The 25463-nt window shown below is 54.0% G+C and overlaps 1 protein-coding gene across 1 annotated transcript; it reads left to right on the plus strand.

Moving 5' to 3' along the window:
* The first annotated feature begins 2999 nt into the window (after positions 1 to 2999).
* Positions 3000 to 24344, plus strand: NRN1L (neuritin 1 like). Its single transcript, XM_090063514.1, has 3 exons — positions 3000 to 3315; positions 19815 to 19977; positions 20847 to 24344. Exons 1-3 carry the CDS (start codon positions 3225 to 3227, stop codon positions 21133 to 21135), a joined length of 543 nt encoding a protein of 180 aa, XP_089919640.1. The 5' UTR covers positions 3000 to 3224; the 3' UTR covers positions 21136 to 24344.
* The last annotated feature ends 1119 nt before the right edge of the window (positions 24345 to 25463 follow it).

Consider the following 25463-nt stretch of genomic DNA (forward strand, 5'->3'; position numbering starts at 1 on the left):
GGGGTTACAGTGGACAATAAGCTGAATGCCAGCCAACTGTGCCCTTGTTGCCAAGGCAGCTAACAGCATATGGGGGCTGCATTGGTAGGTGTGTTGCCACTAGGTCAAGGGAAGTGATTATTTCCCTCTGTTCACCACTGGTCAGGCCACATCTGGAGTACTGTGTTCTGTTTTGGGCCCCCACTACAGAAAGGATGTGGACAAATTAGTCGAGCAGAGGGTGACAAATGGTGAGGGGGATGGGTGACATGACTAATGAGGAAAGATGGGGTACTGGGCTTATTTAGTTTAGAGGAGAGAAGACTGAGAAGGGATTTACTAGTAGCCTTCAAGCTACCTGAAGGGGGATTTGAAAGAGGATGGGGCAGACTGTTCTCGGTGGTGTCAGATGACAAGAAGCAGCAATGGTCTCAATTTGCAGCAAGGGAAGTGTAGGTTAGATAATAGGAAGAAGGCAGTGTGTTGCCTGGTCGTCCTGGGTCAGACCCAAAAAAAGAACTTAGGTGCATAGGCTCTGCCTGAATCCTGAATTGCAATTCAAAGCCAGCCGCTCAGCAGTTGCCTAACCCTGAAGGCATCTAAATTTGCCATGCGCCTTGCTGTCAGACCTGAAAGCTCCCTCAGTGCCTGCAGCCATGCTTCTGTGCATGCCCTGAACTGTCCTGGCCTGAACAGCTGGGGGCCCAGCTCCAGCCAAACCTGACTGGGATCTGGAAGCCAGGGAGGGTGGTGCCTGTGGTCCCCTGAGCAGCCCAATCCCTCAGCAGTGATCTGAGCAAACTTGACATGCATCTCCAACTGGGTCTGAGGTGGCCTTCCCAGTCTTGTCTAGTCTCAATGAGCCCTCTCCTAGGGAGAGGGAGATGCGGCTTTTACTGCCCCATTGTTTAAAGTTTGTCCCCCATGTTTCTTTGTTGCTGGTACCCACTATTCTCTTATCCTTCCATTCTAAAGTTCTCCATATCCTGTCCATCTCTTACAACAGTGTCTGGAGTCTGTAGCAGGCAAACTGAGTTAAGCTCAGGCTCTTAGCATAACTTTAGACCTTCCTGAAACAGAGCAAATACATTGTACAGAGTGCCATATAGGGCACTGGGCAAAATGAGTGCTATGGTTGGTATGGTGGGCTAACCAGGTACAGTAGTTTCCCTAGAAGGAAAGAAAACCAAAAACCGAATAGGATTGGGAGTTCCTTATCTGAAAAGATGAGGTAAGAAACTTGAGGATTAGACGGTTTGAGATGAGAAAGTTACGATAGTGGACAAACAAAGAGACAGCGTGTGTTCGGTGTTGCCACCCTGGGGAGACGGGAACAACCTTAGACTTCTTGCTTTGAGTAACAAGAAACTAACATCCCACACACCCAGCAGAGGATCTGATGCCAGTACCATCAGGCTGCTGTAATGCCTGAACAAAACGCTTGCAAGGAGAATACTTGAAATAGTTTAGGGATTACTATTAAAAGTTCACTTGATACCAAATCAGACGAGGGGCCATATCAATCCTTGGGGGTCTCTGGTTAAAGGAATCCTAGGGGTGACAGAGTCCTCTAGGGGCATCATCTAAGTGAAAGGGGAGAGCATGGAGTTTGAGTTCATTTGGTATCTGCTTCCAACATAGCAACACAAGAATTTGTTAGATGGGAATACTCAGAAATACCTCTTGTGTCTGTAGGTTGGAGCTAAAAATCCCAGAGTGCCACTTAAGGAGCAAGCCAGGACTTCACACACTGTTTCCTTCACTGCCATGGTCTAATTCAAAGAGGTACAAGTACCTTGGGATGTCTGCAGGGTGTAAAATGGCAGAGAAGCCTTGATTCTTCTTCTTGGGGTCCAGGCGGCTGAAGTTTAACCAATTCTTTTGACAGCTGAGTTTTGCTAGAAGCAAAGTCACTGATGACATGAGACCCTATTTAGCACAAGTGTGCAGGTCTGGCCATTGGTGTTTGGGGTTTTTTTTAAAAAGATTTAATTTAAACTGGAACAGGTGCAAAGAAAGGCCACTGAGCTGATTAAAGGAGTGGGGACCTTGCCTTTATGGAGAAGATTAAGGGATCTTGGCTTGTTTATTTTAGAACCAGGCAGGATATGATCTCCCTGCACAAGTATGTTCATGGGGTGAACAGGGAGGGAGAAGTTTCTTTTCAACCTAAGATGCTTGCTGGCACAGGTCTGCAACCATTTTGTGGCCATCTGAGTAAACGTAGATGGGGAAGTCCGACAAGATTTGTAAATCTGGGGGTGGGGGAAGGTGGTATGGTGTGCGTGATATGTGAACTGTGTATTTGCAACCCCCAGGCTGGGGCACAGGGAGAGCTCTCCTGTAGTCAGCTCTGGGCTTTTGCTAGTTGTCATTTGGGACCAACAAAGGATTGTTTTCTCTCTCAATGCTGCTAGTGGTTCCCTTTCCTCTGAAGCATTGGGTTGGTCTCAGCTAAGGTTGGCACATGTGGTTGCTCCTGCTGGAGCTCGGAAAACCCAAGAGGTTCTTGGTTAGAGCCGTTCCTCTCTGCTCAGATCGTGCTGCCCTCCAGCTCCGGCACCAGGAAGGCATTTCCCCCGGGTCAGGTTGGCAGGGGGGCGCTACCTCCCTGTGGTGTTGGTCATGGGTCTTTTCTCGGATCTTCTGAGTCGCTATTAACCAGTAAGTCCCCGGGCAAGGGTGAGACTTCCTGAGTCTCAAAGTGGGCTCCCGGCTCCCTGGACCCGCTGGCACGCAGCCGTCTACCAGCTCCAGGCTCAGCTGAGCGTGTTGGAGAAGGGGAGGAGTGCTGAGGTGGGGGCGGGGGCTGGAAGACCAGCACCCCTTATTTCCCCACAGTCCCTGTATCCCCGAGGTGCTGGGACAGGTGGTTAAAACGGGACGCGCGCTGACCCGAGCCTTTGTCCCTATGGTCGTGGGTACTGGCAGTGCCCCCGCCTCCCCTGCCTTGACCCACGGCCGGGCTGGGGCCCCGTGGGGCGGAGCCTGCCTGTGACCCTGGAGAACCGGCCCAGCAGGCCCCGTCGGGCACATCTCCCACCCCGCTCGTCCCGCCCCGCGAGCCAGGGGCTGCCCTGGGGCTTCGGCCCCCGCCCGGCAGAGCCGAGCGCCGCGCGGGACAGCGGCGGGCACCTGCCCCCCCCCCCCCCCGCGCCGGGGGCGGGGCGGGGCGGGGCCGCGGCCGGGAGGCGGCACCGCTGCGCGGCGGGCGCTCGCGGCACTCGGCTGGTGGCGGCGGCACCATGGGCTGCGCCCGCTGGAGGCTGCCGGGCTGCGCCGCGCCGCCGCCGCCGCTGCCGCTCCTGCTCCCGCTCCTGCTCCTGCTCCGCTGGGGTGAGTGTGCGCGGCGCGCCCCCGCGCCCCGGCCCGACCGTGTCCCGCCGCGGGGCCGGGGCCGGGGCCGGGGCCGGGGTGCCGCCGAGCTGGGCGCGCCGCGTCCCGCGTGCCAGCTTCCGCCCGCGCCGCTGCTGCCGTCAGGCGGCCTGGCCCGGAGCCAGCAGTCTCCGAGATACGGGCGGGCGTCCCAGGCCGGGGGAGAGGGCACTGCTCGAGCTGGGAGTTGTAGCTGTGGAGCGCTTTCTGCTGCCCGCAAAGTTTGGACAGGGAAGGAGATGCGCCTCGGGGCTCTCCCCTCTTGGCTGGTTATGTCAAACTTCACCTTTTGTGACCCCTCTGTGCTGATGCAGACAGGCATCCCGAGACAGGCCGGGATGTGCTGGGGCAGATTGCTGTAGCTGGCAGTAAGCAGATCTTATCAGGCTGGATTATTTGTTGGACATTTGGGATGTCTTATTCCGAGTAAGCACATTAAAAAATACAAATAAAAATACCAAGCGTCTCAGGGCTGAGGGGGAGGGCTGAGGGCAAGTGGGGAGGGCAGCCTCTCAAGTTGGGGGGGACCTAAATGCTTCTAGCGTTTGCCAAGTATTTTCCACCTTCTTCTTAGCCAAGTAATTTATCTGGGAGTTTCCTGGCAGTGGGAAGCTGCCCAGCAGTCTGAGAGCCGCAGCTCAAGGTACTCAGCCTGTCGCACTTCATTCAGCAAATGGTCATATGAGCTGCAGGCAGCCTGGGGCAGGAGAGAGAGCAGGAGAAACCCATTCTCCGACTCTGCGTGTGAGCAGAGCCAGGACAGCGTGCAGGGAGGCAGGATCACGTCCCCCAGCCAGTGCTCTCTCCTTTCTGTAGTTTCTCTTTAAAGGGTTACATTGTAGTTTTCTTTTCTTTGCATTGATTCTTCCCATCTCCGCACCTCCCAGTACTGCCCCTCCATCTCTATTCTGCCGTGCTCCTGCAAAGCAGGTGCAAAAAGCAGCACCTTGGTTTCTTTACTTTTCAAAAAGAGTCCAGAAATGCCAGGTCTTTTCCCTGAATAATGGGACTATTCTTTATCCTTTGATGCTTTTTGTTTCATATTCTTCCCATGTGGGGTGCAATTCTCAGGGCTCTTTTGTGCATTGTGTGACATCTTGGCCTTTCCCTGTGAGAGAGGTGGGGGCCAGATGGCTAGAAAGGATCCAGACTCTGGAAGAGAATTCCCTGCCCTGGGATGCAAGAAAAGATGGTCACTTGCTTGAATGCCACCAGCATCTGCAGGTATAAAACTCTGAGCTGCTTGGATTCAGGGAATCTCTTTCTTGGGCCAGGGCTGAAGTTAGGATGTCCAGAGTATGATGCTGTAGGGAGGGGGAGGGGGCAGCCCATGGGCAACGTTATGTGTCTGATTGTCCTGCCTCAGTGGTACATGGAGGCACCCGGGGTGAGATTCAGTAGCCTTGCAGGGGCTAGAACGCATGCCCAGCATCCCAGGCCAATATAAGGGGCACAGGGCTGTGGGGTCACCGCCAATAAGCGCCCTGCCTGTGCAGCGAGCTGAGTTGGACGGAGCCTGTTGAGCAGCAGGGTGCTGTGCAGAGCGGGTTCAGGGTGCCAGGTGACTGCTTGCCTTGCCCAAGAGGGGTCCTCTTGCATCCTCAGCGATTTGGTTGGCCAGGTGCACTGTGGGTCTTTGTGCATTCCTCTAAAGTAGGGGGAGGTCACAGCTAGAGGCAGGTCTATTTGATACACAAGAGGAATGTGGGCCTTATGCCCATAGAGCAATGGCTAGGCCCTCCCCCCCCAACTGGGGTGGGGGCTATTTGGTATACATCAACTGAGTTTGGGGGACAGCTAAAGAGAAAACAGGAGTTTTAAACCTGTTTAAAACAAGTGCTCCAAGGGGGAACACTGAGCACATTACACCAGACAGTGCCCACCGGTCCCCTAATGAGTCCAAGGAGCTAGCGGACACTGCCCAGCGAAACTGCCAGAAGATGTGAATTGACCAGGGACAGAAAAATAGCCCCGCAGTCCCCAGAGGCTGTCCTGGCCAGAGCCTCCTTTCTAGTCAGGTAGATCACTAGTTTGGCTAGGACCGAGAAATCCCGGGACTCGGTGGGGCTGTGGATGGGGAATGCTTAAACAGAGAGGTGCAGGGTTGGCTAGAGGCAAGGATACTGGCCTTGATGGACCAGTAGTTTGAGCTTGTGTGAGGGCTCCTTTCTGCCTACAATTGGTAGGGGAAGAAGATCCGAAGTAAGAGAGAGACTATGGCTTGGTTAAGGAGGGGGGCATGACTCAGAGGTTGGCCTTGCCCTGATACTGCGGGCACCTGGAGTCAGTCTGCAGGTAGAGGAGATATGTGGGGCAGAGCAGAGGCCAGTGTGCCTGATCTTAGCATGAAGATAAGGAGATGGTTTTCTGGCTTTGTGGGACAGGGAGTCTGCACCATTTCCTAAGCCTCTATAAATAAAAGCAGAACAAGTCCTCACCACGGCATTGCTCAAGGAACTGGCATCAGAAACAGCTCAGACCTGTGCAGTACCAAAACATTTGAGATTTACTCCAGAAATGTCTTTTCTCCCCTGTTGCCTGGCACTCTCCAGGGCCACCTGGGGCTATTGCCTAACCTCAGACACTCGGCCAGCTCTGGGGAGAGGACTCCCCTTCCAGCCTGCTGGATGGTGGTGCACACCCTGCACAGGGTTGGGGCGGGGAGCTGTATGTCAGGGAGCCACAGGTTGGCCTGACTCCTGTGAGTTTTACTTCACACAGTCCTCCTGCAATCTTTGGATGCTCCCCGTGTTTTTGTAGGTGTATGGGCCAGGGAAGAGTGTGTTTTACTTCCAAGCCAATGTTATTCATTCAACTAAACAACATGCGACTTCTCCTTTCCCTTCCCTCAGTGTCCAGGGGGCCTTTCCAAGACAGAGGGCTATGTGGAGCTAACAGGCGGATGCCAGCTCCTTCTAGGACATTTCTGAGAGGAACAGGGCTGGGAGCTGGGGGCCTGCTGCCTTTGGGCTCCTTAGTGAATAATTCAGGACTTTCCCAGTGTTCACTGGGAAATGTTTTCTAGCAAGGGAGATGTTGTACAGTATCCAGAGCTCCTGGTAGCAGGGCAGGGTAGAGGTGGATGGGTTGGGGGCTGAATGGTTTCCCTGGCTCCTGGAGACTGGAAGAAGCAGACAGAGAGTGCAGCTTGCAGGGGCTGCTCTCTTCTTGTCTGGCTTAGATATCTTGCTCATAGAGCACCAAGCTGTCACTAGTCCACCACATGCCTTGCTGGCTGCAGGTCCCAGGTGGCAGGGCAATGAGCTGTGGCCGCCTTGTCACCTTCCCTGGCCCCTGGGAGTCCTGCTTAGATTCTGTGTATTTTCTTCTGAGTTCGGCTCCCTGGGGCACTGTCAGAACCAGGCTGTATTTGCTGGAATTTGGAATAGAATTTCTTGTGGGTTAAGAGACGGAGTTGCTTCCCTCCTGTTGTCCTGTGCGCATGGGTTGCACCCATTCCCCTTCCCAATCTCCCCATAGTTTTGTTGTGACTTCCCCAACCTGAATGGGGAGGAGGCAGGGAGACCCCAGAGCAGTGGAAAAGATCCAGGGAAACAAGATACGCTGTGCTATACATGGCAGCCTTACTACTCTAACTTTGGCAGTTCTTTGCTCCCCAGAAGCCGAGAGGCATGTGTCCTGTCTACAAGGGAATCACACAGTGCTGAAAGGGAGCCCAGGAACATGACAGTCAAGCAGCTGGCATGGCCAGGACTCCTCCTGTTCTCTAGTATCTACTTCTGCCCTGACACAATGTCCCCACCTGATTAGATCTGGGCATTGACTAACGCTAAATGAACTAGACAGGGGTGGGCAGGTCTCTGTTTTAGCTGCTGCAAACTTCTTGGTTTGGTTTCTGTCCTGTTGTTTCATACTAATGATCCAGCCTCCTTCACCAACAGGTCTGGGATGCCAACCTGGACCTGTAAATGCTAAGAGAGAAGGAAGGAATTGAGCAGAGTTTTGTCATCTTTCTGGCCTGGTCTTCCCTTGCAACCTCTGCTCTTGGGCCTAGTGCAACCTGCAAATAGTGCAGGATGGCTGTAAGCATAGCTGGTCTGGATCTACAACATGTTTGTGTAGAATGTAATCTTCTCCCTTTATGCTTGTCTAAAAGGAGGGGGCACGTGCACAGCCTCACGCTAGTGTAATTTGCTGAAGCACTCTGGTAGAGTTACTCTAGTAAAAACAGTAAAATTACAATGGTGAAACATTGGATTGGTGAAGGTAGCCCATGTACATGCTACTGTCCTGGGGCAGGTGTTTGAGCAATGCAAACAGGCTATTACCTGCTTCCCTGGTGAAGAGCCATAATAGCCCCTATTGTGGCAGTTACCTCAGGATAACTGGTCATCCATCCACTCAATATCCTGACACGCAAAACTGATATCAGTGACCCAGCAGTAATGCATCTTGTGTCTATACTCAGAGACAGCTTTCCATAGTTGCACGCAGTGTGATTAGCAAGGTGGGGGCATCCAGCTCTACTGCCTCCTGCCTCAGTCAATCAGCTGTACAACCGGTAGTGGGAGAGAGAAAACTTCTGACCTTCCACGGTGCCCAACAGTACTTTGCCATGGCTGTGTTTTCAGTGCAGTTGGTAGAAGTCTGAGTGCTCACACATACATCCTTCAGACTCTTTCAGACTCTTTCTCCTTATTTCCATCATCTGAGCAAATTACCAAGATCTTCTGGTGTCTGATTCTCCACATGGGTGGCATCTTCAGCATCTCTGACACAAAGTGCTGTATCTTTCCTTTCAGATGTAGAATCAATAACAATAAGTGGGACGGCATCATTCCCTGAGTGGGGGGCTTGTAGCCATTATTAGGTCCAACTTCCAACAACCAGTTTGCAGCGGTATCAGTGTTGGTTCTCTTAGTTGTTCTTTTAATGTTTTTTTCCCAGTTAATCGTTTTGAGCATCCATTAGTGACTTCAGGACTGTCTGGAGGAAAATATCCAGTGTAAAGTGCTTGACTCACTTTAGTTGTCTTTTGCTGCATGGGAGGTGGTGGGTGGAATAAACAGCTCCAGCTCTCTTAGGATGTCTGTCTGTTTCAGTTTAGTAGAATAGTCCTCAATGATCTTGGCCAGTGGGGGTCTGAAAAGCACAGATGGCTGGCTCCTGGTAAAGCTTGGGGCAGAAGAGCTCCTGAAAGCTCTGCAACAAAGCTTATACTTTCATAGTTTCATAGTTAGTAGTGTCGGAAGGGACCTGAGCAGATCATCAAGTCCGACCCCCTGCCATGGCAGGAAAGAGTACTGGGGTCAAACGACCTTGGCAAGGTGTTCATCCAGTCTCCTCTTAAAGACCCCCAGGGTAGGAGCCAGCATCACTTCGCCTGGAAGTTGGTTCCAGGTCCTAGCCGCCCTGACTGTGAAGTAGTGCCTCCTGATGTCAAGTCTGAATTTACCCTCTGCCAGCTTGTGACCGTTATTTCTTGTCACTCCTGGTAGTGCTCAGGGGAACAGGGACTCCCCCAATGCCTGCTGGTCCCCTCTGACTAGTTTGTAACAGGCCACTAGATCCCCCCTCAGCCTTCTCTTTTGGAGGCTGAACAGGTTCAGGTCCCACAGCCTGTCCTCATAGGGCCTGCTCTGCTGTCCCCGATCATGCGAGTGGCCCTCCTCTGGACCCTCTCCATGTTGTCCACACCCCTCCTGAAGTGCGACGCCCAGAACTGGACGCAGTACTCCAGCTTTGGCCTGACCAGTGTCACATAGAGGGGGAGGATCACCTCCTTGGACCTGCTCGAGATGCATCTGTGGATGCATGACAAGGTGCAGTTGGCCTTCCTGACTGCCTCTCCACACTGCCGGCCCATGTTCATCTTGGCATCAGCGATGACTCCAAGATCCTTTTCTGCCTCTGTACTGACAAGAAGGGAGTTCCCCGGCCTGTAGGTATGGTGCTGGTTCTTCATCCCCAGGTACAGCACCTTGCACTTCTCGGTGTTGAATCCCATCCTATTCTTATCCGCCCACCCCTGAACCTGTCTAGGTCCGATTGCAGCCTATTCCTTCCTTCTAGCGTGCCCACATCCCCCCACATCTTAGTGTCATAAGCACATTTGAACAGGGTGCTTTTTACCCCCTCGTCCAAGTCGCTGATGAAGATGTTGAACAGTGCGGGCCCGAGGACCGAGCCCTGGGGGACCCCACTGCCCACGTCCCTCCAGGTCGAAAATGACCCATCCACCACCACCCTCTGGGTGCGGCCCTCCAACCAGTTGGCGACTCATTTGACTGTGTGGGTGTCAACACCACAGTCCCCCAGTTTCTTAATGAGAACGGGGTGAGAGACCGTGTCAAAAACCTTCCGGAAGTCCAGGAAGACTATATCCACTGCGACTCCTGCATCTAATGATTTTGTGACCTGGTTGTAGAAGGTCACCGGGTTGGTCTGACAGGACCTGCCTCTAATGAACCCGTGTTGGTTGCCCCTAAGCATAATCTCCCTGGCTGGTCCCTCTCAGATGTGCTCCTGGATAATGCTCTCAAAAAGCTTGCCTAGGATCGAGGTGAGACTAACTGGCCTATAGTTTCCCAAGTCCTCCTTCCTCCCTTTTTTGAAGATGGGAACCACATTGGCCCTTTTCCAGTCCTCTGGCACCACACCAGAGTACCACGAGTGCTCATAAAGCCGTGCCAGAGGTCCCGCAATGACCTCAGCCAATTCCCTCAGCACTCTGGGGTGGAGATCGTCCGGACCGGCTGATTTGAATACATCCAGTCCCTCCAGACTTTAACTTTGCACAGTCACATTTTGCTTCCAGAAACAGAAGTGTCACTTGCAGGATCATCCATCTTACCTGTGTTCTGCTTCTACTTCACTAATAAAAACTGTTTCAAAAGCATGTATGATTTTGAAGGATTCAAAGAAAATGACTTCTGCCCTCTGAGATGAGCACAAATCCTCCCTATTGTGCTACTCAAGGACTCTTGTTCATAGCTGCATTTCCCATTAAAGGAATTACCTGTTTTCATTATTGCAGTCCCCACTTGTTTCCTACCACATATGTCAACTGCAGGCAGGTTAAAAAAGATAAATTCATACATTGACTGGTAATCATCAGACAATAATCCCCTGTTTGCACTATTGATCACAGCATCCACAGTTGCTGCAGTAAAGATTAGAAACAGCTCCCTAGTGAATTCAGTGGTAATAGCTAGAAGAGAAGCCAGGTTTGTGAAGTCAGGTCACTGGATGCCAGCCTATCTTCAGAACATTACCTTCCAGCAAACTAAGAGCCCTCTACCCCACTCATTGCTGCTAAATGTCCAGGAAAGGTCAATTCACCCAATAGCCATTTCCCTCAGCTGCCAGTGGCTACCCTCTTTTCTATACTTCTGGATAGTTCCACAACCCCTTCTCCCTTCCTGAAGACATACAAAGGTCCTTGTCCTCATCACTCTTAATCTGGATGATTAGCTTCCATTTAAAGATATGGTAACATCCTGGCATGCTTCAGAGAGAGCAAGTCACAAACTTTACTTGTGATTTAAAAAATCACGACCTGGCAGGGCCGAGGTTTTCTTTCTGTCTGCCTCGATGTTCCTTAGCCTGTTTGGGTTTCTTTTGAGATTTGTAACCTCGACTCTGAATCTCTTGGATGTGCATGACCAGTCTTGGGGTGGGGGGTGTTGTTCTGCAGTGCTGATAGGGTTTCTTCACCCTCCTATATTCTCTGTCTGGGAACTTAAATCGGCTTGTTCACCCTCCTTTTCAGATGTGTCAAGATTCACCCCTTCCTGCCCTGGGCAGAGGTATAACAGGGCAGCTCAGTGCCCTGGGAAGCAGCAGTACACGGGGCAGTGACAACTGCTGTGCTGCCAGGTGATAGTTATGGCAGCTGTTATTTTTGCACTCCCCAAAGCCGGCACCTAGGGGTGCTGCTTTGGGTATCTCCCTTAGTTATGCTACTAGCCCCTTGCAGTCAGCCTCTGTTTGTTAACCTCTCACGGCAGCATCTGAATGTGGCTGGTCTCTGGGATTTAGTGCAGAAGGGAAGGCTCACCAGCGCACAGCAATTTCTGTCCCCTGCTTGTGGGCAGCAACCTCCTCCCCCTGTCCCCCACTTCCATTTTGCACTGCTCCCTTGTGCCTGGGCTCATGGGTGGGAGAAGGGATTGTTCAGTTCCAGGCTGCAATTCTGATCATGCTCCCCTCCCCCTACATAGATGAGCTAGAGTAGGACAGCAGCCCCTGAGAGCTGTTATTGGCTCCTTTATCCTAACTGGACTGGGTGGGGAGTCCTTGACTGGACATTTGGTTCTATTTGACTAATTAACACTCCATAACCAGCTTTGCAGGTCACTGACTGCTCTGGGACAGCTGGCATACAGCATGAGCTGGATGTGCTCTCGGCGGGCAGGGCTCCTGTAGGTGGCTTGCTGGGCTTGCCTTACTGACTGCTCAGGATGGAATCACAGGGCCCAGGGGTCCAAGCAGGGTGAGTTAGGAGCTAGTTAGGAGATCAGGGAGGGACAGGTCACCTGAACTCTCATCCCATAAAGCAATAAGGAAAACACAAGTTAGAAGGAGAGAGGAGTCTTGCTGTTTTCTGCATCCTGGGCTCATCCTTCAATTACAGATGTTCCCCTGCTTTCTTATTTCCTTGAACTTCCATCCCTGGCCCATGGGGGCATGCCTGCACTTTAATCCCTGTGCACAGCCCTTGTATTCACCTGTAGTCCTTGGTTATGGTAATAACTCTCCAGTCTGTTCAAGCCCCAGAGGTGGCATCCCGGTTGTCTAAGTGGCTTTTTTTGGTTGCCTACATGGTATTTTTGGCACTTATGCATATGTAGGAACGCTGTTCCTGGACACACAAGCCTGTGTATCTAGACAACTATGTATGCAAGCTGACTGGGCATGTATTGTAAGCTATGCGCACGTAGTCACACCTACAAGTAGGTTCCAGGTCCTCCCTCACCCAGAGAGGGGTCTGACCTCAGGTCTTTTTGGCTTCCTGCCATAGTGCCCTGGCCACCCTGCCACAGGTTGGACCCTGAAGTCTTCCTCCTGGTGGCACAGAATCTTCTCCCCAGTGCGCTGCTCACCAACCATTTATTTTTCCTGTTGACTATGGTAAACATGAAAGGGCTTTGCAAAGCCTGATTTGTGATGTGGGGGTTCGAGCACTGCTGAGAAGTTGAAGAGATCCAGGTTCAAATCATGTTGAGTGAGGGGAGGAGCTTAGAGCCTCGGCCTCTGGCTTCCTAGTTGAAGGCCCAAGCCACTCAGTTCTCAGGGATAAAAAATAGCAGAGCTCTTCTTCTCCAGTTTGTTGCCAGTACCTGTAGTCATTGATACATGCAGATCTGTGTGTCCAGGAAGAGCATTCCCACCTGTGCATCACTACCAAAACAGCTAACAGAGTGCTTCCCCAGGTGCCTCGCCAGGCTTAATTCCCTTGGGCTTCAAAAGCTATCTTTAACTCTTCTTTTGCCCCCTGCCCTTCCAGTGAGGCAGGGAGCTCTCTGCCTGGCACTCCTTCAGGACCAGGCACTGACAAATATAGCCTGGATGCAGTGCCATCTGTAATCAGCTTGCCAGTGATCCAGTGCCATGTCCCTGTGCAAAGGCTGGATGTACTGTCCCTCACATCCCTCTATGCTCTGCTGGGGACAGTGAAATGACATCCCACAATGTTGGCTGCTGTTCCACATCTTTCTGGGTTGAAACTTCAGTGCCATGAGGCCAGTGTTCCTGAAATGCTAGTTCATGTTGCTGTGAGACTGAATCACTGGTTGATGGTCTTGCCATGTCTAGGGGGAAAGGGAGTTGGGTCCTTCTCTTTCCTCCTGTGGAAGATATTTATGTTGTTGCAACTCCCAGCCTCCAAGCCTCAGCTTTCTAACTCCAGCACGTGCTTCTAGCCCTGGCAGTCCATGAGGTGGTTATCATATCTGCAGCTGGGACCACTACCTGAGTACCACTCTCCCTTGAACAAGGTGCAACCTAACCCCAACCCTCTTCAGGTTCTGTCTGTCCTTCAGTTCCTAAATTTCTCTTCCCTGTGTCTTTGCTCTGGATTATCTTTGGCTTGGGAATCACAGAGCACTTGCAGGAAAAAGGCTCCTCTCTCTGTATCAGTGTTGACCTCCATTTCCTAGCACTGGAAGAGGCCCCGCAGTGCTGTGGTAGATGGTTAGAGATATCTCTCTTAGCACTACTGGGATTTGCAGCCAGGATGCAGATCTCACTGGTTACACCTCTGCTCCAAGGGGGTGGTCTCAGCCTGCCTGTGGCATCTGAGGGGTGCAGTCCGTGGGGGCACCAAGCTTTCCAGTGGGGTGGCTCAGGTCTCTCTCAAATGCCTCCTGGGAATTTTGTTTGCAAAGAGTCCAACTGAGAGGTGGGAGGGCAGAGCTCTGGTGTGATGGTGCTTCTTGGGAGCTGATGGACTCTGATATGCTAAGAATGAATATGGAAGATGGAAGCTTGTCCCTGGTGGTATGAGATACACACGTCTCCCCAGCAAGAGCCAAACAGCGGAGCTGCCACTCCTCTGGTGCTGCCCAGCAGGGCCCTGAGGTGCAGAACATGGCCCCCGCTGGTGTCCAGGAGGTGTTCAGAGCCCTCGTAAAGACCCTTGCAACTGCACCTGCATCATGAAGAGTACCTATAGCTGCTGGGTGAGGGCCCGCAGGCAGGGTGGTGTTGGATGCTGCTGTGCCCTGGCCACCCGACTCCATTGGTCCTGGAGGACATTGGGGTGTAATGCACACTGGAATTGCTGCTTTCCACAGCCTCTCATGGCCAGGCTTGAATGTGGCCTGCTCTACACCAGCTGGTCTCACAGACACCTCTCCCATAGCTCAGTGCTGTTCCTAGAGGATATGTGCTGGTACCAGGGCCTTGGGCTCCCCTGGGGAGGGAGATGCTCACTGCAGCTAAACAAACAGTGCTGGAGGAAGAACAGCTTTCCCAGGCCTGGGGTCGGCTCCAACCGTTGGTACTGGGATTTTTTTTCTCCCCAAAGGAGCAGCCCCAGTGCCCAGGCAGTGCTGCTTGATCATGATGAATCACTTCAGCAGCTGGCAGCAAGGCTTGGAGCCGTTCCTTTGGGCAGCAGCCCTGTGGGCCATCTCCTGCAGCTGCCCGAGGTCCGTGGGGGGCTGGGAGTGCACTGGGGTTTTTCAGCAGCCAGAGTTGGGGGAACCACTCTGGGGGCTGCTGAGGCCTTCTCTAATTGTCTATCACTGATGGTGCCTCCTTTGGGTTTCTGTGCTCCTACTCTGTTGCTGCCTGCTTGTCAGCCCTAGAAAGACCAGGCCCTTGCAGGACTCACATCCAGACCTTCCTAGGTGTGGAGAATGGATAGGCCCCCTAGGAGACTCCAGGCCCTGGGGCTCCTTCCTTGGGAGACAGTTGCATATCCTGATCTCGCTGGTGGGAGCAGAAGTGTAACTAATGAGATCTGCATCCTGGCTGCAAACTGCAGTAGTGCTAAGAAAGATACCGTAACTGCCGGGAGGAAGTGTCAGTGTGGCACTGGCAGCAGCTGGGGGGGACAATGTTCCCTACAGCTTCCTCCATGGCCCAGTGCCCCCAAATCTCACTGCCACTGGATGATGGCAGCATGAAATTTGGTAGCTCCCACCCTTGGACTGGCCTCATCCCCTTCCCCGAGTGCTGCTCCAATTCCCATCACTGGAGCCCCTTTTACCTCAGCACTTGGGGCTTGTGCCCTGGCCACCCGCTGCTAATTATACTTCTGGGTGGAAGACAACTCCTGCTCTCCAGTCTGGACCCTTCCTTCCTCCTTTTCCTCTTGGTGATCCTCATCACAGGCATGTGCTTCCTGTTACTAGGCTTCCTTCCAGAGGCCAGCACCAGGCAGACTGGTTGGGCTCTGACTGGCTCCCCCGTTGCTCCTGGGTCCCAGGGTATGGGCAAACGGAGGACCTGGAACTGGGTGCCCATACTGAGAAAGTGCTGTGTCATTGCCAGCCCTCCTGAGGCTGCTGATGTAAGGCTGTTTACATGCTGTCCTGAGCCCCCATGGGCTCAACGTAACAGTACCAGCTTTGCCAGGAGCTGAGGAGGTGCACCCATGTGAGCTACCATCCTCAAGGGCACTAGTTAGCCATGCAGCTGCTTCCGGGAAAAGAACAGGCTAAAAATGGCCCCTGTGCTCTGTTGTAGGACCCTTGTACCAGATTGGAGAGTATGAGGGTCCTGGAGGTGGAGGGAGAAGGGGCACAGGCAAAGACCCAAGAAAATCCAAAGTTTTAAAATGAGACCAGCCCAAATCAGAATAAAAACAAGGAGCATGTTTTAGCAGTGTGGGTGATGAGTGGCTGGGGGGGCTGGGTCAAGGTCTTTGCTGTTGGCACATCTCAACCAAAAAGGGATGTTTTCCTAAGTGTTGTGTGGTATCTGGACCAGGAATTGAGCCCAGGTTAGCCAATTCCAAAGCCACTGCTGGTGTCTTAGACTTGGTGGAAAGCCAGGACAACCCCTAAATTTGAGTGCTCAGAGGCCTTGTGGCTGCTGCTCCCTCGGGGTGTTCTCCCCTGCCCCCGTGCTGCGTTGTACGCAAAGGCAGGCTGTGTGGGCTGCTATTGATGTGTTTGATCAGATTAAATTGGGGGAGCTTCCTTAAAATATTCATGGGCTTCTTCCTTGCCAGCACAGAGCACTCCACAGTGTGTTTCAAAGCCAGCGCTGTGTGGCACAGCCCTACCTGGGGCTGATCCGCTTCCCGACTTTATGCTGCTTGTGTGATGTAGAAAGAGCAACTCCCAGCTGGATTTGCCTCAGCATGGATCCTGCCAGCTCACCTTCGAAGAGGCTGCTTTGTAGCTGCTGCCTGCAGACTGTTAAGGTTCCCCCAGATCTCCAGAGTGCTTGGAGTCTGGCTGTGGCATTGCGGGCCCTGCCAGCTGCTAAAAGGAAGTGGTGGGGATTACCAGGATGGGCAATTAGTGAAATGGGTGGTGGTAGCCTAAGCTAAGCTGCCCATTGAGCCCAGCTCTGTTCAGCAGTCTCTGTCAGCTCATTTCCTCTCCAGGGGTTTAAATGGTGGCAGGTATTCCTGTGGGAGCTGCCATTTTACCCGCACTTCCAGCCTGAAGATGCATGGCCCAGAAATGTGGCTCATGCTGGAACAACTGGGGCAGGAGAGGGCAGAGGCTTCAAACCAGGGGTAGCGGGTAGAGGGCAGAAGGCTTGGTGGAAGCACTACCTTTCCCTGCAGGCAGGCAGTCAGGAGCAGCATTTTTCAGGCAGCAGAGCATGTGTTTGTGGCTGAAGCAGCCTCAGGCCACTTGGCAGCTCAAGTCACAAGTTCTAGGCTGAGCTCTTTGGACAGAACCTTTCTGTTTAAATTAAATCCCAAAAACTTGAGGGCAGCAGGGAGAAATGGGCTCTTCTCCTCCCCTTGGACAGCTCTGGGGGCTCCTTACTCCAGGCAGGGTTGACAGTCCCCTGCCTTCCTTTGGGGAGCCTTGCCCACAGCCCTGTGGTGCTCCCTTGCCAGAAATTGTTTCCCGATGCTTGGCTTGTCATTTTGCTGGTTGGTTTCTGTTGCGTGTTGCACCCTGTGTGATCCCATTCCTCTGGTGGGGTTTCTCCTGTCCAGGCGCTTCAGGGTTGTGCTTGTTCTGCTTCTCCTCCCATGCAGGTGCCCAAGTACTGTGGATTTATTCTGTTGCTTTTCCTCTTGGATTGGTCTTGGTCATGCTGCTGAGCCTTGGGCCCTGGAATGGAGCAGGATGGGGTAACAAAGCTGTGTTCCTGCCCCAGCCCCCTGGAGGGGCAGTGGCACTATCTGTTAGCAGAGTGACTGGGAAGGTGCTGGGCGTTATGTAGCTAGGGTAGCTACCAGCCTGAACTTTCTCTTTTCCATCACTTGTAGCCATGCCCATGCCTCACATGCCAGCGGCATAGAGTCTTGTTAAGCTATTGTCAAAGTTAGGGCAGGCTGCTGCAGTATATGACGGTGCCCTCAAAGGCAAGGGACAGGCATGGCCTGCAGGCCCCCAACAACTGTGTGGTGGAGGATGATTCATTAGAGAATGTGTGTCCTGGAACGTGGCTCTGCAAGGCAAGGGGCAGCCTGAGTGCCAGGCTGGGGCCCAGCAAGCCAGCACAAAGGTTAGGGCAGTGACAGACACGCAGGGCCACATCCCAGATTGCCAGGAGGGGGCTCTACACCATCTGATTACATCTCCCACCTTGGCAGGCACATGCTGTGTTAAGATGTTGACTTCAGCATCTGGCAAAAGTCAGATGCTGCTTTATCACTGAGAACAACTGCAACAGGATGGCTGACAGAGGAGAGGGGTCAGGCTCACTGGCGCGGGAAGAGCAGCCCTGGATTTTTTGCCCTTTCTCTGGCTGTACTGTAATGACCCTATGTCTGTTGCTTTAACAGCAATTCCCTTTCTGGTGGGGGCAAGATCTGGGGGTTGTCTGTGTCTGTCCCTGCCATGGTGCTGTTGCTGCTGGGGTCTGGGCAGGAGCCTGACATCCTGGCTGAGTCATGTCCAGGAGTTAGGGCTGGCACTAAGGACACCTCTTTACCACTTCCACAATGCTTCTGCAAATGGTGGCATAACTGGAGGGGGCGGGGGGGACATAGCCTTGGGTGCCATCTGTGAGGGGACACCTGAATCCTCACAAAGTCTTTGCCTCAGCAGGGGCAGTTTTGTACTGCTGGCTGTAGGAGCTTCACACCTAGCAGTGCACCTGGGGGTTAAGTGGGATGAGCAGAACAGCACTCCTCCCCCCACCCCACCCCTGGGAGATTTTGTCAGAGCAGATGCACCCTGTGCCCAGTAGCATTGGGGGGGGGGGCAAACAGGGCATCAGGTGTGGCTCCCAGGGAGCCCTTGCCCCAAGGCTGCTGCTACCCAAGCCCACTCTGCTACAGCACCAGCAGTGACAGCGGTATCAGCTGCTTTCAGGACGCAGAGAGCCCAGGCAGGTACGACTTTCTTCCCTCTTACCCTCCCCTGCAGTGGTTGATTTCTTCCTGCCACTCCCCTGCCCGAGGCACCGAGCTTGCTAGTCCTCTGCAGGTGCCCTGCGCAGCTCTGCACCTCTGTTTCCCGTCCACACGCACCAGACCCAGGAATGAGGCCATGAAGCCTCCCTAAGGGAGTGAGACAGCAGCAGCAGGGTGTGCCCTCAGGGTGGCTTCCCTCCTTCCCTCCAGGGGTTGGCATGTGTAGAACAAGAGCGGGTGGGTGCCATGTGCTTCTTGTTGCCTCAGGAGCTCTGTGAAAGTGGCTTGGATGTGGGTGCTGGAGAGAGCCACAGGGGCTATTTCCAGCAGCCTCAGCACAGACTCCATTTTCTATTCATCCCAACCCGTGCAGTGGTACGTGTGATGCTGTGGCAGCCTCTTTGCTTCGGCAGCCCCAGGCTGTCCTTGTTCTGTGGAGGAACAGGCTGCAGGGCTGCCAGATGGTGCAGGGTGAGTGGCTGGTTCTTCTCAGGACAGAGCATGGGCCAGGCCCACGGGGGACACAAGAATCACTTTCCTTTGAAGAGTGGCTTTGTTTGGGAAGCTGAGGCTGAGACCATTGCAGCTGCCAGCAGTGCCTGGGCCTCAGTGGAGAGCTGGGAACACTGGGCCAGGCGGGGGTGCGGAGGGAGGAAGGCAGCCGACTGTTGTGTGTCCCTTTGGTTGCTCAGAGCAACCAGGAAATGGAGAGAAACGTTCTGGCCACCTGCTGCATGGTGCCAGCCCAGTGCTGGGGACCCTGCCTGCAGCCCTCCGGGGCCTGCCACAGGAGGCTCAGGGGAGTGCAATTAAGCTCTGAGGCTTTGTGCTAAGTTCCTTGTTTTGTTTTGTTTTGTTTTGTTGGGGGGGGGTCAAGGAAGCAAATCAAACCCCAGACACTTGGGCAGCTTGTTTGAAGCCCTGATTCCTTCCCCAGATGCGCCCCCGGGAACAGGGCATGAGAGGGCCAGCTGGGAGCAGCACAGTATGGATGGAGGGTGTAGCTTGTGTCTGCTACCTAATGTCATTGTGGCAGTGGCCCATCTCCCCTTCCCCTTGCCAGCTACCTGCTGCCTGTCTGAGAGCATGAAGCTCGCACAAAGCACCAGTTTCCTTGGAGCATTGGTGATGCTCCCCCCTACCCCAGGCTATGATGGGGCTCCAGGGGCTGTAGCCTTGTAAAGAGAATGGTCTTCCCGCAGCTCAGTGGAGAGTTTTGTCTATCACTGCAATGCAGCCATTATTTCTGGCATGGAAGATGGCAACAATGGCGGTGATATCCAGAGTGCGGCACCCAGCAAGTTGTCATGGGAAGGTATTTCTAGCAGCCCCTGCCCCGGACAGAATGCAGGCGCCCTGCCCTGAGCCCAGCAGATGGAAGACGGCTTCACAATGGGGTTCACATGCACTGGTGCCCTGCTGCACCCCTGCCCAGAGATAAGGCCTGGAGTTAGCGGTGTGGGGGAACTATGCAGTGACTCTCCTGTTTTCTGTGCAGCTGTGGCTGAGGAGCCAGTGAGTATGGCTGGGAGGGGATGCGACACCATCTACAAAGGCTTTGCTGGGTGCCTGATCAGCCTGGGGGACAGCATGGCCCAGAGCGTTCAGAGGCAGCAGGAGGACAGCGGGCAGGAGGTGCAGGAGCTGGACACGATCTGCAGGTGAGTGTAGCAGGGCTGCCTCAGAGAAGTGCCCATGGCAATAAGAAAGATACCTTCTCTGAATGTTCCTACAGAGCCAGGCAGCATTTGGCCCCATATGCTGAAGCGTTGCAGCACGACACCACCTGCTGCTGTATAAACACAGCTATACCGCTGCTGGCTACCCCAAGGTGGGAAGTAGTATAGACATGTTCAGGTGCAGAGCCCAGGCTGGTGTGCTCTGCCCATTGGCACAGATAATTAGCCCACTGCCAGAGACCAATTAAAGCAGCTCTCCCAACCAAGCCATAACTGGTGAGGACAGCCTCCAGCTCTGGGGAGGGTGGCCGTGGAGCATCTGGGATGGTGTCCTAGGAGGTTCTGGGAGCTGGTCCCTTGAACTGGAGGTGATGTGGCAGGCTGGGACCACAATGGGAGGTAGTTGTGCCAGAGCTCTTGGTTGGGCCTCTCAAGCTAGGGATCAGGGGGCCGAGCCAATGGGAAAGGATGTGGGCTCTGCCCTCTGTCTCCCAGCCTGTCTTTGGGTTGGGCTATGAATGGGGGGTAGGCCAGGAGGCAGCAGGGTCTTGCTGTAAGAGGGACCCTGTGCCAGGAGGAGCTGCTGACCCTGAGGGACTCCATGGCTGATGAGAGACAAGTGAGCAAGGCAGCCCTCCCTCAAGTTCACCCACCAGCAGGGAATAGCCCTCACAGTGTGAGGGATTCTCTGTACAGGAAGGCTGAGATGGTTTTGGCCAGAAGTCCTTTGCTAGCAGACTGGATCCAGCAGGTGTGGCTGGGATCTATGGTGTATAGGAGACCAGCTTGCCTGATGCCAGTGTCCTCTGCCAGCTGTCAAGGCTCTGACCCCTCCCTCTCATTGCTCACAGGTCCTGGGATGACTTTCACACCTGCGCCACTGGGGTCCTGTCCAGCTGCCCTGAGGAGGCCGCGGCCATCTGGGAGTCATTGCGCCAGGAGTCCAGGAAGATCCAGTTCCAGGGAAACCTGCATGACCTGTGCAGCTCACGGACCAAGATGTCCAGCAGTGCCAGGGGCTCGGATACAGATGAGACTAACAAGGAAACTCTGCGGGGCTCAGCCCAGCTCCCCCAGCCTGGGCTCCTGGCCAGCCTACCTCTCCTGGCACTGACATCACTGCTGGCACCCTTTGTCTAGCCATGGAGCAGCATGGAAGCCCCTTGGTCCAGACACTTCCCTGCCAGAACCCACCACAGCACAGGCTCCTGGTTTAGTGGGGGCTGCTTCCCAAGCCAAGAGCAATCTCTGCAAAATAGATCCACTTAAAGTCTGAACATCCAGCACAGTGAGGAGTGGGGGCACCACTCCCTGCCGTCCATGGGGCATCCCCCAGCCCAATCCAGGCTGTGTTAGTGGCTTTGGGGCAAGGTTCCTTTGGTGGCAGGGACACTGGGTCCCCTGAGGCAAATAAGGATGGGGCCTGAGGCTCTGTATTCCCAGTAATTTTCTTGTTTTTGGAGGTGATATGGAGTCTGAGTGCTGAGCCTCCCTCAGGCTTGTGTTCATGGAGCTCCCACAGAGAACTGGCCTGATCAATAAGCCCTTCCCCACACTTCCACCCCTTTCACCCCTGCACCTCAAACTTTCCTGTTCCTGCCACCCCCAGGCCTACCTTCCACTGAATCTTCAGAGATAGGGTTTCCCCAGGGCTCTCTGGAGACCTGCTGCCCCTGATCCTGCTACCACAGTTCAGTCTTCCTTGCCCCAGAGTTTCCTCCATAGAAAAGCCAATGGGGCCTGAGCCACACAAGTGGCCATGGCAAGGATGTTGAGAATACAGACCTTCCCCTGGAGCTACCAAGGCCTTCCAGAGTGATGTCCAGTTGCCCTTTCCCCTTTGATGCCTTCCTGCTTCCTACCATGTAGTCTGTGTTCCCTTGTTCACTAAGGGCAGCTGAATGATAAAGGGGACTGTCCTCTCCCACCATCCCAGTTACCTGGGTGCCATGACAGTTGTCTCCACCCTCCAGAGATGATGGAGCAGCCCTGCAGAGACAGTCCTGAGTGCCTGTGTGCCCTGACTTGGAGCACTGCTCCCTAAGTTGTGATACAAAGCATAGCAAACCCCTGTGCACAGCCAGCTCTGGTCCTCCCAGTGCTGGTGCATATGTCCAGCTCAAGGGTTTTCACATGTCTTGGTTATGAGGGGCTGTCAGCACAGGCACGCTGCTAGCAGGCATTTGCACAAATCAGTTTGGAACAATACCTAGGCACCATCTGCAGACACCTTACCCTGGGTTCTGGGCTTCTGGCTTTCACAGGTGCAAAGTGCCGATGAATCCCATAGGTAAGATGGAAGGGCTGATGCTCTGCACGTCTCAAAGCCAGACTCTGCAGCAAGACACAGAGTTCTGCTCTCACTTTCCCTTGAGGCATTTGCTGTTTCTCTCCTACCCCCAACATGGAGCCTGCTATGTGGGGCTCTTAGCCTGTAGGCTGCAGCACAGTGCAGACATATTCATAGAGTCATAGAATCAATGAGTAGGAAGGGACCTAGACAGATCATCTAGTCCGACCCCCCGCCATGGGCAGGAAGGAGCACTGGGGGTGGCAGGGGTCATAAGACCCCAGCCAGGTGCCTATCCAGTTTCCTCTTGAAGATTTCCAGGGAAGGTGAGAGCACCACCTCTCTGGGAAGCCTGTTCCAGGCTCTGGCAACCCTTACAGTGAAGTAGTTCTTCCTGATATCTAACCTAAACCTATCCTCCCTCAGCTTGTGGCCATTGTTCCTGGTGACTCCCACAAAGGGGGGCCCTGGTGAACAGACTTTCTCCGAGTCCCTGGTGGTGGCCCCCGATAAAGTTGTAGGCAGCCACAAGATCCCCCCTCAGTCTCTCCTCTTGCGGAGACTGAAGAGATTCAGGTCCCTCAGCCTCTCCTCATAGGGCTGGCCACGGAAGCCCCCAACCATACGAGTGGCCTCCTCTGGACCCTCTCCAGGTTCCCCACGTCCTTCTTGAAGTGCGGCGCCCAGAACTGGACACAGGACTCCAGCTGTGGCCTGACCAGCGCCGCAAAGAGGGGGAGCAAGACCTCTCTGGACCTGTTAGTGATGCCCCTGTTGATGCATGACGGTGGGTTGGCTCTGCCTATTGCTTCGTCGCATTGGCGACTCATATTCATCCTGGAGTCAATCCTGACTCCAAGATCTCTCTCTGCCTCTTCGCTGCCAGGAGGGGCAGCCCCTAACCTATAACCATAATGCTGGTTCCCTCTCCCCAGGTGCAGCACCCTGCACTTGTCCTTGTTGAACCGCATCCTGTTCAGATCCGCCCATTTCTCTAACCTATCCAGGTCTGCCTGGATGCGGTCCCTGCCTGCCGGTGTATTTTCGCTTTACCTCACAGCTTGGTGTCATCACCGAACTTGAACAGGGTCCACTCCACACCCTCGTCCAGGTCGCTAATGAAGATGTTGAACAGCACCGGCCCAAGGACCGAGCCCTGGGGGACTCTGCTGCCCACACCCTCCCAGGTCGACATCGACCCGTCCACCACCACCCTCTGCATTCGCCCCTGGAGCCAGTTTGCCACCCATGTGATCATGCATTCGTCAGCTTTAAATGATCCAGCCCAGGTGCCAGTAGGAATGTACCTGGGAGCCCTCAGCTCAGTACAGGCTAACTTTCCCTCCCTCTCAGATAGGTTTTGCAGCCCCCTTTGAGCTCTGTGCTGGGCTAATCCGACTGCTACCAGAACCCAAGTTAACTGACTTAAAGCACCCATGTGCCCACAGGCTGATTAGGCCAGGCACTGTTAGGCTGAGCTGGTAGGGGTAGTGCCCATCCTACCGGTTTTGTAGAGGCACCTCAGGCCTTGATGTGTCAGCAGCAGGTTTCACAGCCCTGCTCACATAGATTTGGGCAGGACCGGGGGCAAAGGGGCTGCAACCCAGGTATAAGTTCCTACCTAGGAGAAAGCCCTGGGTACTATAGTGCCCGCTAGTGTGTGTTGTAACAGTGCCCAGCGTAGGTGGTGGGGTGGGAGCGTGCCCGCAAGGGCTCCCACTGTTCCTCTTGATTGCTCCAGCATGAGGGCTTCCCTCCAAGCAGCGACCTGATTCCCTGAGTCTGTCAGCTCAGTTGCTGGCAGCATGACACAGTCTCCCTCAGAGGGGCAAGCTGTGTGGGTGGCTTCCCAGCCCACACTAGGACAGGGCGGGGCTAGAGCAAGCAGTCTCCTTTCAGTTAACACTGGGTTTTTATTGCCATTCACACATTCTTTAGTTGACTTGACCATGGAATAGGAACCATGTGTCTTGGGTCTGCCTGTCTCTAGCTGATGTGACAATGTCTGTGGTCTGGGTTCATTCAAATGTATCTATATTTATATTAAAAGACACTTTTACATTTCTTTCTCCATCTCCTTCTGCTGTGTGAGGTGTGTGCTTGTGTGCAGTCTGCCTGCCTGGCCCCCAGGATACCTGAGCTTGTTGGGGTATCCCCAGGTGGCTCTGCAATATGGTGGCATGGGGCAGGAGGTGGAAGATTAGGGGTCTTTTCCCTAGTGCAGGGGCTTTGCACAGTCTACCCAAGATCACATGGTTTGAAAGGTAGAAGGAGATTTTTGTTGATGGGTTGGGCTTATTGAGGGGAAGGAGCAAGTAGGGTTTAGTTTAGGAGTAGGGGACTGGCCATTCTTTTGGAAAACCAAAGATGGCAGCTGGGGTACAGGAGTCAGCGTGTCTGTGAGAGGCACTGGGCCTGGTGTAGAAGCTGCCTGGGGGATGTGCCCCACAGGGAGAGTGGCGCTATAGGCAGTACAGAGCAGAAGCTTCTTTCTCCCCTGTGAGGGGAAGGATGCTGGCCCTTAGTGCATGAGGAGTGGCACTGCCTGCAGCCCTTCTCCTGAGACTCAGCAGAGGGGAGCACTCTGGCTGCCCCCATGCTCCAGTAAGGCTGGCCCAAGAGCCTGTGTCTGAGCTGGCTGCAGTCTCTGGTCCACTCCCAGAGGGGAGTTCTTGGGCTCTAGCAGCTCCCACCAACTTCCTGAAGGGAAACTAGGCTTTGTCCAAGATGGTATCTGCCCCAGTGCCTCCCTTCCCTCCACCAGCACCAGGGGACCTGTTCCTCCACAAGCCTATCCAGAATGCCAAGGGAAGTACCAAGGGGCAGCACATGGAGCCATAGTCTTGGGTCAGAAAAAGGAAGGGTTGGTCACCACAGCTGGGTCAGAGAAGCTAGTGGAGAAACAAACCCCCACACTCATTTGCTGCGAATTCCCCAGGGTTAGTGGCACGGTGTTCTCTGTGCCCCTTGGGAGCCTGTGGACTTACTGGGGTGGTTTTGCAAAGTGGCATCTGCTAGAAGGCACTAGTGGAGAGCCTAAAACACGCTCCTTCCTGGGGCTCACCTGACAGCTGAGACTCGGCGGGAGAGGTTGGTCCAGGCTACTTCTCTCTATCATAAGACAGCCTGTAGGATGGGAACTCCTGCCTGGGCCCAGGCAAGGGCTCTGCTGGGTTGG

This window comes from Crocodylus siamensis, chromosome 9 (assembly GCF_052110815.1).
Source record: "Crocodylus siamensis isolate JL-2025a chromosome 9, ASM5211081v1, whole genome shotgun sequence".
Lineage (NCBI taxonomy): Eukaryota > Metazoa > Chordata > Crocodylia > Crocodylidae > Crocodylus > Crocodylus siamensis.

Excerpts from the sequence above, each read along its gene's own strand:
- NRN1L (XM_090063514.1), top strand. The coding sequence starts at position 3,225 with ATGGGCTGCGCCCGCTGGAGGCTGCCGGGCTGCGCCGCGCCGCCGCCG. Across the intron at positions 3,316-19,814 it reads CCTGCTCCTGCTCCGCTGGG|CTGTGGCTGAGGAGCCAGTG; the intron begins GTGAGTGTGCGC and ends TTTTCTGTGCAG. Across the intron at positions 19,978-20,846 it reads GAGCTGGACACGATCTGCAG|GTCCTGGGATGACTTTCACA; the intron begins GTGAGTGTAGCA and ends CATTGCTCACAG.